At 37.0% G+C, this 16,322-nt stretch overlaps 1 protein-coding gene across 1 annotated transcript in view; it reads left to right on the top strand.

Annotated features, from left to right (window-relative positions):
- Nucleotides 1-16,241, top strand: part of cmtm4 (CKLF-like MARVEL transmembrane domain containing 4) — a 53,884-nt gene extending 37,643 nt beyond the window's left edge. Inside the window, exons 3-4 of the mRNA XM_052150488.1 lie at nt 11,615-11,713; nt 15,564-16,241. Coding sequence (XP_052006448.1) covers nt 11,615-11,713; nt 15,564-15,728 — 264 coding nt within the window. The 3' untranslated portion in view covers nt 15,729-16,241. The remainder of the gene's footprint in view (nt 1-11,614; nt 11,714-15,563) is intronic.
- Nucleotides 16,242-16,322: the final 81 nt, after the last annotated feature.

Here is a 16,322-nt window from a genome sequence, read left to right as displayed (position 1 = left end):
GAGAGAAGAAGGGGAAGACAGGATCAGAAAACACCATGACATATGCAATCGCTTTTTGTGAAGATGTTAATGATTTCATGGACTGTCAACATGTTTTGGTTTATCGGCAAGATGTTTAAAAGGGTTTTTTCAGAAATGCAATTGATGCGTGTGAGTTTGCATGTTTGCTTATGTTTGTTTGTGTATTGTGTATACTGAAGGATTGGGGTTTTGTTGGTGTTGCCATGGCTCATTAGAAGAACTGTGATCTCGAGGATAATTTCAGCTGTGGTGGGGCTGAGGTTTTGGACTGACATGCCCCATGGGCCCCAGGTCTCTCATTTGTTGGATGCCCTGGGATGGGGGTTCTGTAACAGCCTGGCTCTCCTCCCCTTCCCTGTCGAGTTTATATCTCAGACTTTTCTAACTTCACCTCTTCTGCATTTCAGGAACTTTCACATAATACAGCTCTAAAAGTAAACTGTACTTTTTGTCACTGAAATTACCCTCTTGTGAGTTAGGTCCTGTAATTGTGGCCTCTGTCCCAAAAGAGAGTTAGGTTTTTATTTAATTTTTTATTACGCTTTGAAATAAAACTCTCACAAACTCAGCACCAAATAAACGTCTGTCTATGAAGAGCAGAAATATGGCTGATCACTTTATGTAGTTTGCAGTTAGACTTTTTTTTAAATCTGGGTTTTAAGCTAAATCTGTTGATGTCTGCTGAAGTTGGTTTAGTTTGGAGGATACACACAAAGCTAGCTGGTAGTTCTGAGCTCTTGTGTCAACTCTGTGTTGTTGCTAGTAGGTTCCAGAGGGTAAGTTGTATGGAAATGTCTGTCTATTGTGTAGTGCCCTATTCCTGCAGCATGCTTTGGTGTGATTCTGTGCCTAGCTCAAAGGGGGATGGCGTGGTGACTGACATCATTGAAAGTGATAGGTCAGAGTACATTCAGCTTACAGTGGTAAGCTGGCACCACTGTACCCATTCACAAACCTCTGCCAAAGTGCCAATTAACAGTGTCTGTCTAACCACAAACTCACATTCACAAAAAACATGGTCAGTGTTATAGCCTGTCTTGAAAACAACCAGAAATAAATATTTTAGGACATAATGAGGGGATATTTGACTTTTTGTGGTGATGGGGAAATTGATTGTTTTTATATTGCATGCTTTATTACAATGGCCATTCTGAAACTTGAGAGGACTTGGAGTGAACCCATGATTCTGTGGTACGACTGAGCATGAGCCAGAGGTAATTTATGAGAGGGTGGAGATGCACATGTTTAATTTGGAAATCTGACTTATTTAGGCTTGTTAAAAATCACAAATTTGTTCTATATAGTGACTGCAAATGTAAAATGTTTTTTTCACATGCTATCTCTCCTATTCTCTCATATTATCAGTTTGAATACTGTGCATATGTCTTGTGTGTGAAGCAATTACACTTGAAGTATTTCACTTGTGAAGTAGTATTTTTTATTTGTGTATGGCAACTTTATGTGTTATTGCTTTGCAAGTTATGTGCTATAATTTTGTATTGTTTGAAGTGACCACTATGATCGATCATTACACCGACTATATCGGCTTTCTTTTAAACTTAAAATAATTTCAGCTTGATCAAAGTTCAGAATTCTAGTATATTACTGGACACTATGCACAAGTACTATACACAAACATGCCAAAATGATTGGCATTTTGTCCAATACCTAGAGGGGGATGGCAAAACTGTAAATGGTGTCATTCAGTCTGCCGCAGCGACAGCGTGTGTACAGGACTGTTCTTGCTTTAAAAAATGTAGAAGAGAATGTAGAGCATGCTTGAGATGCGTATTTTAAAAACGTATCTATTTTTAACTTGATATGCCAACTTAAAAATCTAGTTGATTTATCTGTTGTAACTAAACCACGTTTTTTTTTTTCAGTACTTGGTGAGATTTGATCCTTTATGCTCTCTACACAGACACAAACACAAACACACGCACACACACACACACAAACATATACATACAGTTTCAGCCAGCCCCAGAACATCAAAGGAAGGCCCAGGAACAGCTTTTAGCAACTTTATGTTAAGCTCAAGTCATGGAATCCTCCGCTGGGCTTCCCCCCTCAGGTGTGGTCGCCCAGTCACAGGCCGACGCTGAGATGATGGACATGCTTTCCTGGGCCGCCGCGAGCATCGGGCTAGAGTGTTACACGCAACCCATTTCAGCCAGTTGTGGCGTTTTTGTAGGGAACCCCTAGTGTCACTACATCGACACAACGTCGAGTGTGTGACAGATAGGGAACGTCCTGGTTACTTTCGTAACCTCCGTTCCCTGATGAAAGGAACGAAACGTTGTGTCCCTCCTGCCACAATGCTGAACTACCACTGAAATGGACCTTATTCTCGGCTCCTCAGCACAAAACCTAATGAACATCTCACTCCTTTTATACCCGTATGTCCAGGGGAGGGGCATGCAAATACCACTCGGCAATTCCCATTGGCCTTTTATCAAAGATCAGAGTGTGTCCGGGCTCTCAAGAGTGACCCCTAGTGTCACTATACCCACACAAAGTCTCGTTCCCTCCATCACGGAACAGAGATTACGATAGTAACCAGGACATTTCACATTGACACATTGAGCCCATTTACATGCACACCATTATGCTGACAACTGCCAAAAATCAGCTTTTTAATAAAACTCTGACAAAGATCCACATTTACATGAGATTTGAAATGATCTAGTTATTCAAGATGTTTATGACCATATACTGATAATAGAAAGCCTTTTTATGCATTTACATGACCACACAAGTTGTCTGCTTTTTTAGCATAATCGGTCTAAGAACTTGCATGTAAATGCGCTCACCGTCTCTCCATGACTATACCACATGTGCATGTAACTCGCTGTGACAACATGAAAAATGGACCTCAGTTAAGTGCTCTGCCCCTCATTAGCATACACTAATTAGTGTAGAAAATGTCCTCATTTACTAACATGTCCTGCAGGTGAGGTTGCACCCAGTGTAGCTTAACCCACACACAGTTTTTGGGGTATAAGATACAAAAATGTCAAGGTTAAAATATGGTTACTAAAGTAAAATCATGCTAAATTTATTGCAAGAGTACGCAAAACTAATGCAAGAGAACACAAAATCTTATTATGATGGAATGCAATACTTATTGCGAGGGCAAGCAAATCGGCCTGATGGGGCGCGCGAGGGATAAAGGCGGCCGGTGACGACGGTTCGAGAGAGAGAGAATTATGGGCATGTCTGTCATGTGTGTGTTTATGTTTGTGTGTTTTGGTTTAAGTTTTCATTATTTTATTATTTATATTGACAAGCCGGTTCTCGCCTCCTCCTTGCCCCCCTACAACACAATGTAGAGAAACAGACACTAGAATATGAAAAGTGCATAGCAATTCTGTCACAAAGCAAAGAGAAAACATGTGCCTACTGGGTTTTGATTAGTTCAGAGGTTACAACTTTTAAGGGAAAATTTGAGGTTAATTTATTTTTACATCTATATCCCATACATAAGAACTGTAAAGTCAGTCTCAACAGAACATGAGGGTTAAAATGTAGCCTACCGAATCAGAAACCAGCTTTAAGTTAGAGATAGAAATATGTCAATATTACAGGAATGTTATGATAGATCTGATCTGGAGTCTCTTGTTAACAGTATGGAGGCCCCTGTTAAATACATCAGAGATCTGAACTCAGGACGAACACCACGTTTCCCAGTTTTACTCACCCCCTGAGCCCAGTTTGCTTTCTCTACACACAGGCCTGCCAAAACACACACACTCCTAAGAGTGCATTTCAAGGGCACTTATGACTATGCTCTTGTTTGCATAAGGGCCAGGCGAAAGGACGATGTAATCGGATATCGACGATATCTGACAAATATACAATGCCGATTACAACAGTCCTTGTCAGATGATAACTGACAAAATTGAAAAATGGCAAAACCATGGAGCTGGAAAGTCTCCAAATATATTAAAATGTAGCCCAGTATTTAGCATGCACTTATATTTAAAGTAGTAAAGTTAAATATTACAGATCAAAAAGGCTGGTTGTGTCAGTTGTCACTGCTTACATGTCCACTGAATTGCATGAAACATTTTCCAGTTGTAACCTACACTCTAGACTCAGACATGGATAAAAACAGCATATACTGTATATTAGAAATTTCATTATTAAGGAAATACAGACTGTTGGGAAAATGCATTATTAAGAAATGTCATTAAAACGAAAATAATGAGAGTGACGAAACATTGCGGTCTTTTTGAAAAACGTGTTTAAACGTTATTCAAACCACACTTTGTGTTCATCATCCATAAAGAAATGTGTTTAATTTGCAGGCCATGGAATTAAACTAAAGTTTTCTTTTGAAATAAAATGATGGTGGGCACAGGCGCCATTAAACAACCTTACAATTTGCTTAGGGAAAACACAATTTAAGAAACAAAAATTAAAGTGATTAAGTAATAAAATAATGCAAAAACACATTTATACTAAACCTAAAATTGTTCGATTTTTATTTTCTTTAAACAATATTAACTGCATTAACAAAATGCAATACAAACACAAATTTGACAAGAACACAGTGGAAATTATTAGGTAGCATTATTTGGGGCACACAAGGGAATTTGGGAGTTTATGGCAGCCCATAGGAAAATTATTACATTTGTCAAATTTTTTGTATCTTTTTAACCTTAGAAACAAAATAATTTTGCATCTGATTACTCTCCTCCTGATGAGTCAAATGAACCCTTTAAATTAAAACACCACCCATTACAGTGGCCGCCATCTTGGAATATGATGTTTACAGCTTAAACTTTTCACGTCCTTCAAATTTAGTCCGATTTGCGCAAACAATGTCTCAAAATAATCTCCAGAAATAACCGCACAGAATCAACAATGCAGAATTGTGATTTTTGCCTTTGTTTAAAAGTCACGCCATTGTGCATGTCAGTGAGGTGGTCGTAAAAATGGATTTGAGGCTGTATCTTGGCAACACTTTGTCCTATTGAAATACTTGGTAAACATCATTAGGTCTATGATCTGAGGCTACACGCACAATATGGTGACAGCGCCTATGGGTCAAGAAATTTGGAAAATGGCTATTTTTGCCCATAGCTTTTGAACTGCATGTCCAAAAATCATGAGCTGTCGAATGAATTCCTTGGGCCATGCGGATTGCAATGATACCAATTATTTTCCATTGTGGCCACACTGCCTCTACGCCATTCTGAATTTGATTAAAAAGTTATATATCTTTTGAATGTATTATCGGAATTAAATTATAATTTGTATGCTTTATCGACATCATATCATGAGGATACCTGAGCAGTTTGGAGACAGCACCACCTACAGTTCAAAAGATAACTTACACTTGTGTGCTGCCTCTAAACTCAGGATGTCTCTTTGCCATGGTGAAGTGGTTAAAGTATTTGACTATTGCTCAAAAGCTTGGGAGTTCGAGTCCAGCAAAAAATGGTTTTATAATTTGTAATTGACCTCTGAGTCTTTATATTGTGCTTATAACAATGTAGGCTGTACTTCACCGCATAATTCCTGTTTCAATTTAAAACAGCTGAAACAATATTTTCTCAGCAATCATTATGTACTCTCAACTTTGAATGTCTCTTTGGCATCAGTCAGACGTGTCGATTGTGTGGCGCAGTGGTTAGTGCTCTGGAATACAATTCCAAAAAATGTGAGTTCAACTCCATCAAAAGACAGTTTTAAAATGTTTACTTTGTTTGACCTTTGAGTCTTCATGTTTTGCTTACTATTATGTAAGCCTTATTTATCTTTTTAATTCCTGCTTCAATTCAAACCACTTTGATGTACAAAAAGCATTTTCTCAGCAACAATTTTGTACTTTTAATTTTGAATGCCAACACAAAGCTGTCTGTGGTGACCTCTGTGCTTAGGTGTACTGATTCACAGCTTGATATCTCCCATAGGTGTCTGTTTACCTTATGGCAAGGTGGTGCAGTGGATTATTTACTGAACAATTGTTCAGTAAACAATTGGTTTGATCCTGTCATGGGGTGATGTGAAGTAGCATGGGGTTAATTTGTATGTCTTGTACATCTAATGTGCTGTGCTAACTACAGTATGTTGCAATGCTTGTCATGTCTGTGCTTGGCCCCATAATTTCTCTTTGCAGCTATATTTATTATTATGTTCACATTTATATTTTATTACATTTTATTGTCTTTAGATCTTAAATTGTATTGGTTATTTTTCACCTGTTATCATAGACTGATACTTGCGTGATGGCAAATGGGGGCCAGTGGAGAAAGTTGGAGACAGTAAATGTTTTGATTTAGGGAGGTGGTTATATACATTTATTGTGACCACTTTGTTTTTTGAATTGCTTTTTTGTTTTATTTGAAATTCTATTTGAATTTTGAAATACCTTTGGTTTAACTTTTCGTGTTTCAATAAATCAATTTTTTTTAAAAACAAAATCAGCTGGTGGAAACGAAGTGTGTTTGAAAATATTTACCAATCTCTCGGCACTGGGGGCTAGGGGGCTGACCGTGTAATCGGTTATCACAATATATGTATTTATTAAGCAATATCACACGAGCAAGAGTGGGAAATGGCTGTACGTCAGCACTAGAATTCATGAGCTGAGTGCTGATTTAGGGCCATATGGCACTATTGCGAGTGTGATATTGCTTATATACAACAGTTCAATGAACAAGTAAATGTACATTTAATATTTTATTTTGTAAGGTCAAAAAAACGCATTTGTGCATGGAACTACTTTATTACGCGATGGATCAGAATCTGTCATGCTGGTTCAAACCAAATGATGCGTCCAAGCCTTCGTCATTAATTCAAAAATGTCACTTCAGAAATAGTATAATGGCGTGTGCTGTTTCTAACAAGTTATTGGATAAACAAAGATAGATGGATGTGTGTGAGAGAGCGAGAGAGAGAGAGAGAGAGAGAGAGAGAGAGAGACGGAGCACGCATGATCACCTGTTGCCAATCCTAAGCAGAGATGCTGTCAGCTTTCTGAAGATCAGCTTTCTCATTGGAAAAATATCAGTCCAAGCGGGGGGTATTTCTCCCTATTTCGTGGTGCGCAAGAGTCGATCAATATAGAAACCACAATGTACTCCATTTTAAATAGTGTGTGCACTCCAATGTGGAAAGTCCGATAAAAGGTAAGCGCCTTCAGTTTGTGTAATTAATCAGTCTGTTGTGTCTCTCAGCTGTGATGAGCCTTAATGCTGAAGTTGTTCATTTAAAGCTGTTTAAAGCTATTTCCTAGCTTTAGTAGTGTAGTAGTAATACGAGCATATATAGTATATAGATCACTATATATATAGATCATATAGTGCTGTATGTAAACGGCTGATGCGGATTCACTTCACGTTACCTATAACTGGCTCATATTACAAATACAAATTATTTTTATTCAAATATTTTTTTATATAGAAATATAAAAATATTTCTTGCATATAGCCTAGCCCTAGTTTGCATGCACTTCCTTATTACCTACACTACATGCTTAGTCATTGTGTGCATGTAAACTTACATGATCATATTAATGAAGCTGATGTGATTTATATTAATCTCTAAATAATTATGTGGACTTAGTACCTTACCTCAACCCACCTTCACTTCTTAGAATATTTTAAACTCGTCAGCAGTTTTTAACATTAAGTGTGTTTCAAAATTTAGTTTGGCTTGAATTTAAGCCATCTGGTAAAGTGTGTGAAGGCAAAGGTTGGTTTGGCATGTCTTTAAATGGTTTGGCATATTACTTCATGCTCTATCATGTGTTTAAGATGGGATGGTTTTACTTGAGTGTAAGTAAAATAGTGAGAGTGTCATGTGAGACAGTGTGGCCGATCTCTCCTTTTATGCATTCTGTCACATGGGTGGCCATGCCTAAGTCACGCTGTAGTGCTTAATGGCTGCACACAGAAAAGCCACCCAGTTTTATCCAATCTCTCCTTGCTGAGTGTGTATTTATGTATGTTTTTGAGAATAATTAGAGTGAAAGGGAGACTTACATTTTCTGTAATGTGGGAAATCTGGCCTTTACCTTATTTAATGGATATTGACAACATCACATTAAAGGAATAGTTCACCCCCACCAAAAAACATTACCCACCCTCATATCATTCCAAGCCCGTATGACTTTCTTTCCTAATGGGAGCAATTTTAAAGAATTTACTGGTCACTGTTTTTCCATACAATTAGATTGAATGAGGACAGGAAAGGCTTCAAAAAAGCACCATAAAATGGTCCATATCACTTTTATGCTGCATTCCAAGTCTTCTGAAATCATACGCTTTGGGTGGGAATCAGACTAAAATGTAAGTTTTACACTTGGAATAGAAGCAGACTAGTCTTATGGACTACTTTTAAGGTATATTTATGATACCTTTAAGGGGCCAATACACCTCTAGTGAAATCTATGTATATTCATCATAAAACATTAATCCAAAAATACAGTAACAGATGGAAACCACTGCATATTATGGCCACATATAGCAGGTTAGATTAGCGCTATGAATGCAAAATATAAACATGACAAATAACACATTATCTGCTGTGTTACTTAAAATCATAGTCGAGTGGTTGAAACAGCTTATTCTGATCTCTGTGTATTCTAATCATATAATGAGTCATGTAGTTATAAATGTCACATTTGAATGTCACATTGGTTAATGTTTTACATGTAGTTGGTTGACAGTGTGCGTCTCATATTTATATGATCATCTACAGGGGCGTTTCTGGACTTGTATCATTACTGGGGCATAGTCCTTGTGTAATTTAGAACTTATAAACAATGACAAATCCTGTTAAAAGCAATTGATTGGGATGCCCTATCTCAAAGTATTGTAGTTATCTTGCTACAACCATCTATGTTCTCTTTCCTGGAATCTCCTCTCTGCTCTTTCCTGTAGCCTGTCCACTCTGCTCTTCCTCTTCTCTTTTTCTTAACAAATATGAACAATTTCAGAATATTTTCCTAATTTAGAAACCTTAATAATTTCCTTATTTCCTTATATTTTGAATTTTAGCCAATGTTTAGAAATGCGCTACTGTAGATGACCTTAAGGAAAGTAGATTTTCATCTTGACTTTAAATATGATCCACTTTCCATCTGCCTCATCTGTTTTTGCCAGTAAACCTCCACATCTTTAGTTTTCCTCAAACCTTCTGTTACGAATAGTGTAACATGCCAAAATTGAAAATTGAAAAAGTAAATTGAATTAAAACTGTAGGTTGCTAATTACCTGATACAGTAATAGCAGTAATATATTTGCTCTTAAATATTTTTTTTTATTATACTGTATTTATAAAAGTCACTATCACTGCATATCTTGTCGTTTGCTTTATTACTTTATTATTTTAAGATTTTATAAGGTTATATAGGTTGCATTACATTTATACAAATTAGGGGAGAGCAGGAATAATTCTAAACCTTTATTATTAAAATATTAAGCCTTAAAAATGTCTAAATATTTGACTTGTCTGATATTAAACCAAACCAGATATTTGTTTAATCCAATTAATGCTAACCAATTAATCTAGATATTAAACCAATTGAATTTTCCTGCATTAATTAAATGTAAAACCAATCGAGAGAAACAATAACACTATAAGTACATGATGTTAACGTATTTTACAGTATACGAAAAAGCTTTATAATGTGAATTTATATTTTCTGTCTACATATTAATGTTTTTCAATATAAAACAAACTAAAATCAAAAACTAAAAGTCCTTAGAATATGAAGGATGGGCTTTAATAGTGACATCAGGCAATATGTAAAAACAGCAAGCAAGACAAACAAGTTTATATAGAAATAATCATATATAAAATCAAATGTATTTTCTAATTGTAATTCAAATTTGTTCACATTTCTACATATTTTATATGTAGATCAATGCAATGACAAGCTGCTAAAGATGTATTTAAAGGTTAATACGAGTAAACGAAGACCATCCAAAGACATTTTTTTTTATTTATTTTAAGGTACAATTTACAATTACATTTTTTTATCAAACTGCATATTTATGATTCTATGACATTACAAATATTACAGCTTATTTTTCTGTTAAAGCATAGTGTTCTATAAAGCTGCTTTGAAATGATGTGTGTTGTGAAAAGTGCTATATATATTAAAATGGCTTCAGTCCCCATTGATTATAATTGCATGGAGCAATAGATTAAAATCTATTAAAATTACTTTAAAATCTCTCCTTTTGTGTTCCTTGACAGCAAAAAAGTAAGATAGTTTGGAATGACATGAGGTGAGTAAATTATGAAGTTTTCATTTTTGGGTGAATATCAGCAAAATAAGATACCCCACTGCCCACGATCAACATACTCCATTTACATTTACATTTATGCATTTGGCAGACGCTTTTATCCAAAGCGACTTACAGTGCAACTATTACAGGGACAATCCCCCCGGAACAACCTGGAGTTAAGTGCCTTGCTCAAGGACACAATGGTGGTGGCCGTGGGGCCATGGGGTTAGAACCAACGACCTTCTGATTAACAGCCCTGTGCTTTAGCCACTACGCCACCACCACTCCATTTACAACATGTTGCACTCTGCAGAAAGCAGTCTGTAATCGTTTGGAGACATCAAAGGCAGCAGTACATGCTGTGTTTGCCTGTGATGTGAAATTTTAGGTGCCAGCCAGTGAGGTTTAGTTTGTGATGTACTTTGAAGGTCTTGTTTCATTTCACCCCCCGCAGTGTGATGGCTCAGACAAAATGCCAGATTTCAGTCTATATGAGAGCCCGAGCACTCAGGCCGGCTGGAGTAAACAGAGAAGGCTTTGCCGTAGTTTCAACATTCTCTAACTGGTTTCTCTCATCCTTGCCTTCTGAAAGCCACAATAAACACAAATGGGAAAGAGACACCCATAACTTTAACAATGTCCAACCTTTACGTTACATCATGGTAAATGAATAATTCATTCTATAGAATGAGCTACTCTATAAACAGTATTCAGACACTTAAGCCACACTTAATAAATGTATTAATGTCAGTGTATATATATATATATATTAAAAAAGCAAAAAACAATTTAAAAGGATGTATGAAGTGAGTTCCCCTCAAGTCACACATTATAAAACCATACTTGTTTGTCTTAATTTTAACATGAAATCTGTTGTTTTAGAATTTGAACTTTTTTCCAAACTTTTTTTTTTAAAAGTGTGCTATTTTAATTAGGCTCTCATGTCACTGAGTTTGGTGTTTTGTTATCTAATGCAATGACATTTATGCATTTTTAAATATAGCTTTGTGTCCAAATACTTTTTGAGGCCACTGTATGCATGTAGTGAATTGTTGGTGGATTTGGCTTCACTCTGCCTGTAAAACTGCATTACTGCACTCAGCGCAATGACAACATGACCACATCCTTTCAGCTTTTCTGTTTGGACTCTGGTCATTCCAGCCTTTTCTTGTAGTTAGAAAAACCATGTAATTCTGAACTCATAAAGATCCTTTTAAATAAAATATATCTGTTGATAATACATCCATATATTCGTTTTCATGAGCTGAACTCCCTATCTTGTTAGTTTTTAAAGATCATCAATCAGTTTGCATGTTAATCACATTCTCTCTTTTTCTTTCTTGCAGGATTTAATCAACACTGCCACCAGTACCTTGTTCTTCTTTCTGGCTTCAGTGGTTTTGGCAGCTATCAACCATAAAACTGGAGCAGAGATTGCAGCTGTGGTACCTATTCCCTTACTCAGCTCTTTATTTGAGGAATTCTAGTTAATGTTAAGTTGTGGTTGTGCTTTCATTGAAATGTTTAGTCATTTCTGAAATATTTAAGTGGGCTCTGCTGCCCTCTTGTGACTGAAATGTAGTAACAGTATCGTTCCTGTAGAGAGAGTGAACAGATAGTGGGAAATGTAATGTGTTCAAGACCCCATGAAATGTCTTGACCTGTAAATTGTTTGTATTTAATGGAGGTTGTGGCTGTACATCTTTACAACAGATATGAGCAAGTTATGGATAAAGCTCTACACATGGTTTAATCTGGCCCGCGGCTCATTTATCCTAAAAGCGGTTTTAATTTTATTTCAGTTATCTTGCATTCGGACCTAACGTGCCTTCATAAGTGTTTAACAGGCTCAGGGTTGCCAGATAAGAGATGCAACCCCCCCAATTAGAAATGTATACTTGCACAAATTGGAAATAATCTGCCTAATGTTATACTTAGTTTTCATGGGACTGAGCTCTTTCTAGCTCTCGCTTTCCCCTTCTAAATTTAGCAATCTCTAGTGCAATATTCTGAAACAAAACCCTGATGTAGAGTGTTTATTTGAATAATAAATTACCAGGTAAGTAGAAATGGTAAAATAAATATTTTTTTAATTATGCTCAGCCATTGTTCAGTAGTTTTTAATGCCTAATAGAAAATGATCTGCCTTTAAAGAGCAATACAATACTATTGGCAATTACAGAATACTTCTATTTTATTCACATATACAGATACACTTTAGAAAATGTAGTACACAACGATTTCTGGGCTTAAAAGATACAAGAACCAAATCAATTCAGAACATTGTATCTCAAAGGAGTACAAAGTGTCCCCTATGCTCTACTTAAAGCCCAATGTTGCCCATTAACCAAAATAGTTGCCCACCCCTGCTCTACAAAGTTTCGGGAGTGACAACAACTTCTTGGCAAGTGATAACCATAGCCATGCTCCAGCATCTCGCGCCTGTGAACAAGAAACATGAATGCCACCAATTTAACCCATTTTGTGTTCGTGTTTTTGAGCAAAGAGATTATCCATCTAAGATGTATTATCAGTAAGTATTTTGTTAGCTGCCGTCGACAGAATCACTGTGTTTGGCTTACGTGCATCTAAGCAGCTGTTGTTAAACAGCACGCATACTCTCTTTGGATTGGATTGTATGTGCGTCAGGTTAAGAAGGGAAGCCCATGAAGCCCATGTACCCGTCATGCATAGTGCCCACTGTACAAGTCTCTGGAGGCAGTGTTATGATCTGCTGTTGCTTCAATTGGTCAGGTCTAGTCTCAGCAATGTTACGCGGCAATACAATGAAGTCAGCTGACTACCTGAATGTACTGAATGACCAGGTTATCCCATCAATTGATTTTTTCTTCCCTAACGGCACAAGCATATTCCAGGATGACAATGTCTAGATTCAACAGGCTCACATTGTGAAAGAGTGGTTCAGGGAGCATGAGGAATCATTTTCACACATTAATTGGCCACCACAGAGTCCTGACCTTAATCCCATTGAAAGTCTTTGGGATGTTCTGGAGAGGACTTTACAGAGTGGTTCGACTCTCCCGTCATCAATACAAGATCTTGGCCAAAAATGAATGCTAATGCTAACTCTAACTCTAATGCTAACTCTGGAAATAAATGTTGTGATGTTGCATAAGGTTGTCGAAACAATGCCACGACGATTGCGCACCGTAATCAAAGCTAAAGGCAGCCCAACAAAACATTAGAGTATGCAACTTTTTTGGAGGGCCAGGCAGTGTATGAATGAATGAAGAAACATACCTCTGTTTGTTTGACTTACACCACGAGAAGATGGCCACAGCTCACATGTTCAGTTCGGTTCTAGTCTATGTTCTGTACGCACTACATTTTTCGAAAATGCGGTAGTTACTACCTGAATTTTTTGGGAGTTAATTCGGTTGTAGAATGTAGTTGTCGCTCTCGTAAATGACCTAACTGTATGTGTACACAAAGATGAACTGACACAGTATTTAGCCGCAGTGTGTACGTGGCCGAAGGGTCTCCCTTTATTTTAAATGGTCAATAAACTTTAGTTTACGCCACAGCCATGAACCATGATTTGCTACTTGCTATCACTAGTTAGAGGCAGGTGGTATAAGGGGGAGAGAGATACATATTTTATGTTCTCTTAACAGGTGCTTCAGGTAGAACAAGTGTTCCATTTTCATAACTTATGAAATATGTTTATTTACTGTACACAATACTGTCAAACATGTAAAATTCCTCAAAAACTGTTTTTATTCGTTGTAAACAGATGTATCTTTGTGTTGCGTTTTTGCTTGTTACCCTTGAAATAGAATAAAAACAGCAGATTCTCCCAAAATATGAAACAACTCTAAAACTGCTTTGCTCATTAGAGTATTTTGGTCTGTAACTTGAGCTGTCGTAAGCATTTCACACCCACATATATTCCCATTAAGTTTGTCTGTTTTGAGCCAGCCTGTTAACTTGTGGAGGTGAAGAGGTTTGTTGTAGCTGGCTCAGCAAAGACAAGTGGAAGGCGGAATATATTCCTAAGAGTATACTGATGCAGGATCATGTTCTCTTACACAAATCCTAACTTTAACCATTAGAGACACTTCAGAAATGACCTGAGATCAGCATAATATCCACAAATACCCTGGAAGGAAAAGGCTGGGGATTTTAGCTGAGTATTTTATGATACAGATGTTCTCAGTGGGAAACCACTTTAACTCACTGGTATTTTTCAGAACCACAGGGCATTGCAAAATTCCTTGAGAGAGAGAGTATTTGCTGCTATCAGCCCCTTATTCATTTCACATAAAACATGTTCAAATTATTTAGAAATGTAGCAGATTTAATAATCACTTATTACATCTCTGGAATACTTTATTTTCTGATTGGTCTATTACAGCATTCTGCATCCAAATATTTTTGTATAATGACAGCTAAACTGTATTTTCCATGGCAATCAGTTTAATGTACTGTGCTAGTTTAAGTCTATTGCATCACTTGATGGTCTCTTTTTTTTCTTATGTAATGCATTATATAAATCTCAAATCAATATTTCATGCACATGGAGAACTGCCTTTATAAAAGCTATTTTAATTCATTCTAATTTGTTAGTGAGTAAACTTCATTTTAAAACCTTATTTTAAATATTTACAGTCATATTTGTTATTTGAATGTTATGAGGAATTGTTTAAATGTGTTTGTTGAACTGAAGCAACATTGTGCGACAGTGGAATGGATCAAGCTCACCTCTCGTGATGTCACCCATGCAGCCACTTTAGATAATACTGCAGTTGTCAAATGTCATATATTTTTTGTACTATCCATTTTTTGAAATCTAACTTTTTAGTATTCTTAACATTTAAGCTAAATTTAGGAAAAAGTTACCCACAAGACAATTATATTTGACCGTGTCATATAGCAGACAGTGTAACGTCTATTACACTGATATTTAGTGTAGAACATTTTGTTTAACGGGATTGTTCATTGCTGTTTTTTTGTCCAATTTTTTTGTATTCTGACATCCACAATATGTACAGTACAGTCACTTGTATTTAAACCTGTCTTTGATTCAATTCTTAACCATTATCGCACAATGCTGCCTCCAAGCAAAATTTTTCTAATTTGTTCCACCGATTTTAGTAATGAGGTCTATTTAAAAAATGGCATGAAAAGCATGCAATAGAGGGTTACAGCTGAAAACATTCTTCTCCAGCCCTCTTGAGGATGAATTGTTGTTGTTTCGTTTGTGTTTGTGTGTGTGTGTGTGTGTGTGTGTGTGTGTGTGTGTGTGTGTGTGTGTGTGTGTGTGTGTTTCTACAGATTTTTGGGTTCCTGGTGATGGGAGTGTATGGTCTGAACACATATTTGGCCGTCCGGAAGTGGCGTCTCGGGGACTCGCGTGACGGAGTCCTTCCGGCCAATGAGTACATTCGTGCCCGCACAGCCTCACGGGGAGAGGTGGAGTCACAGCCTGAGCTACAGTAAAAGAGCCTGTCGGACCACTAGAGACTGAGAGAGGTCAAGCTCCACCCACAAAGTATACATTCCTGTCGCTGTCTGATGACAGGTCAGTTAGGATATTAATTAAACTACTCTGTGTGAAGTGGAATCTTCATCCTAGTCATCAGCCTCAGGCCATCATAATTTGACTGAATACTGAATATTTCCTTTAATTAAGGGCTTTGCCTTTAGGTATGACTGAAATCCACTTCACTGTGCTCCTAGACTTCTCCCAGTGGGAAGCCGGAGTGATCTCATGTTGCGTCTCAACCAGAAACAGCTGGTTTTAATAATGTCTGCAATAAGCTGGACAAAACCTGTCAGTCACTATTTGAAAACACTTCTGTTTAGCTCCATTCCCAGCCTGCTATATGAAAGTCACATCAAAGCTAAAATCTAGCAGTGGAAGATCACATTTATGTTCTGATTTTGGGGGAAAGTATTGAAAATTAATTGTTGCTTAAAGGGATCATTCACCCAAAAATGAAAATGCTCTCATCATTTACTCACCCTCATGCCATCCCAGATGTGTCTGACTGACTTTCTTCTGCTGAACACAAATAAAGATTTATAGAAGAA

The sequence above is a fragment of the Xyrauchen texanus genome, chromosome 2 (assembly GCF_025860055.1).
Source record: "Xyrauchen texanus isolate HMW12.3.18 chromosome 2, RBS_HiC_50CHRs, whole genome shotgun sequence".
Classification (NCBI taxonomy): domain Eukaryota; kingdom Metazoa; phylum Chordata; class Actinopteri; order Cypriniformes; family Catostomidae; genus Xyrauchen; species Xyrauchen texanus.
Note: the sequence above shows the minus strand (reverse complement) of the source record. Positions and strands in the feature narration are given on the sequence as shown.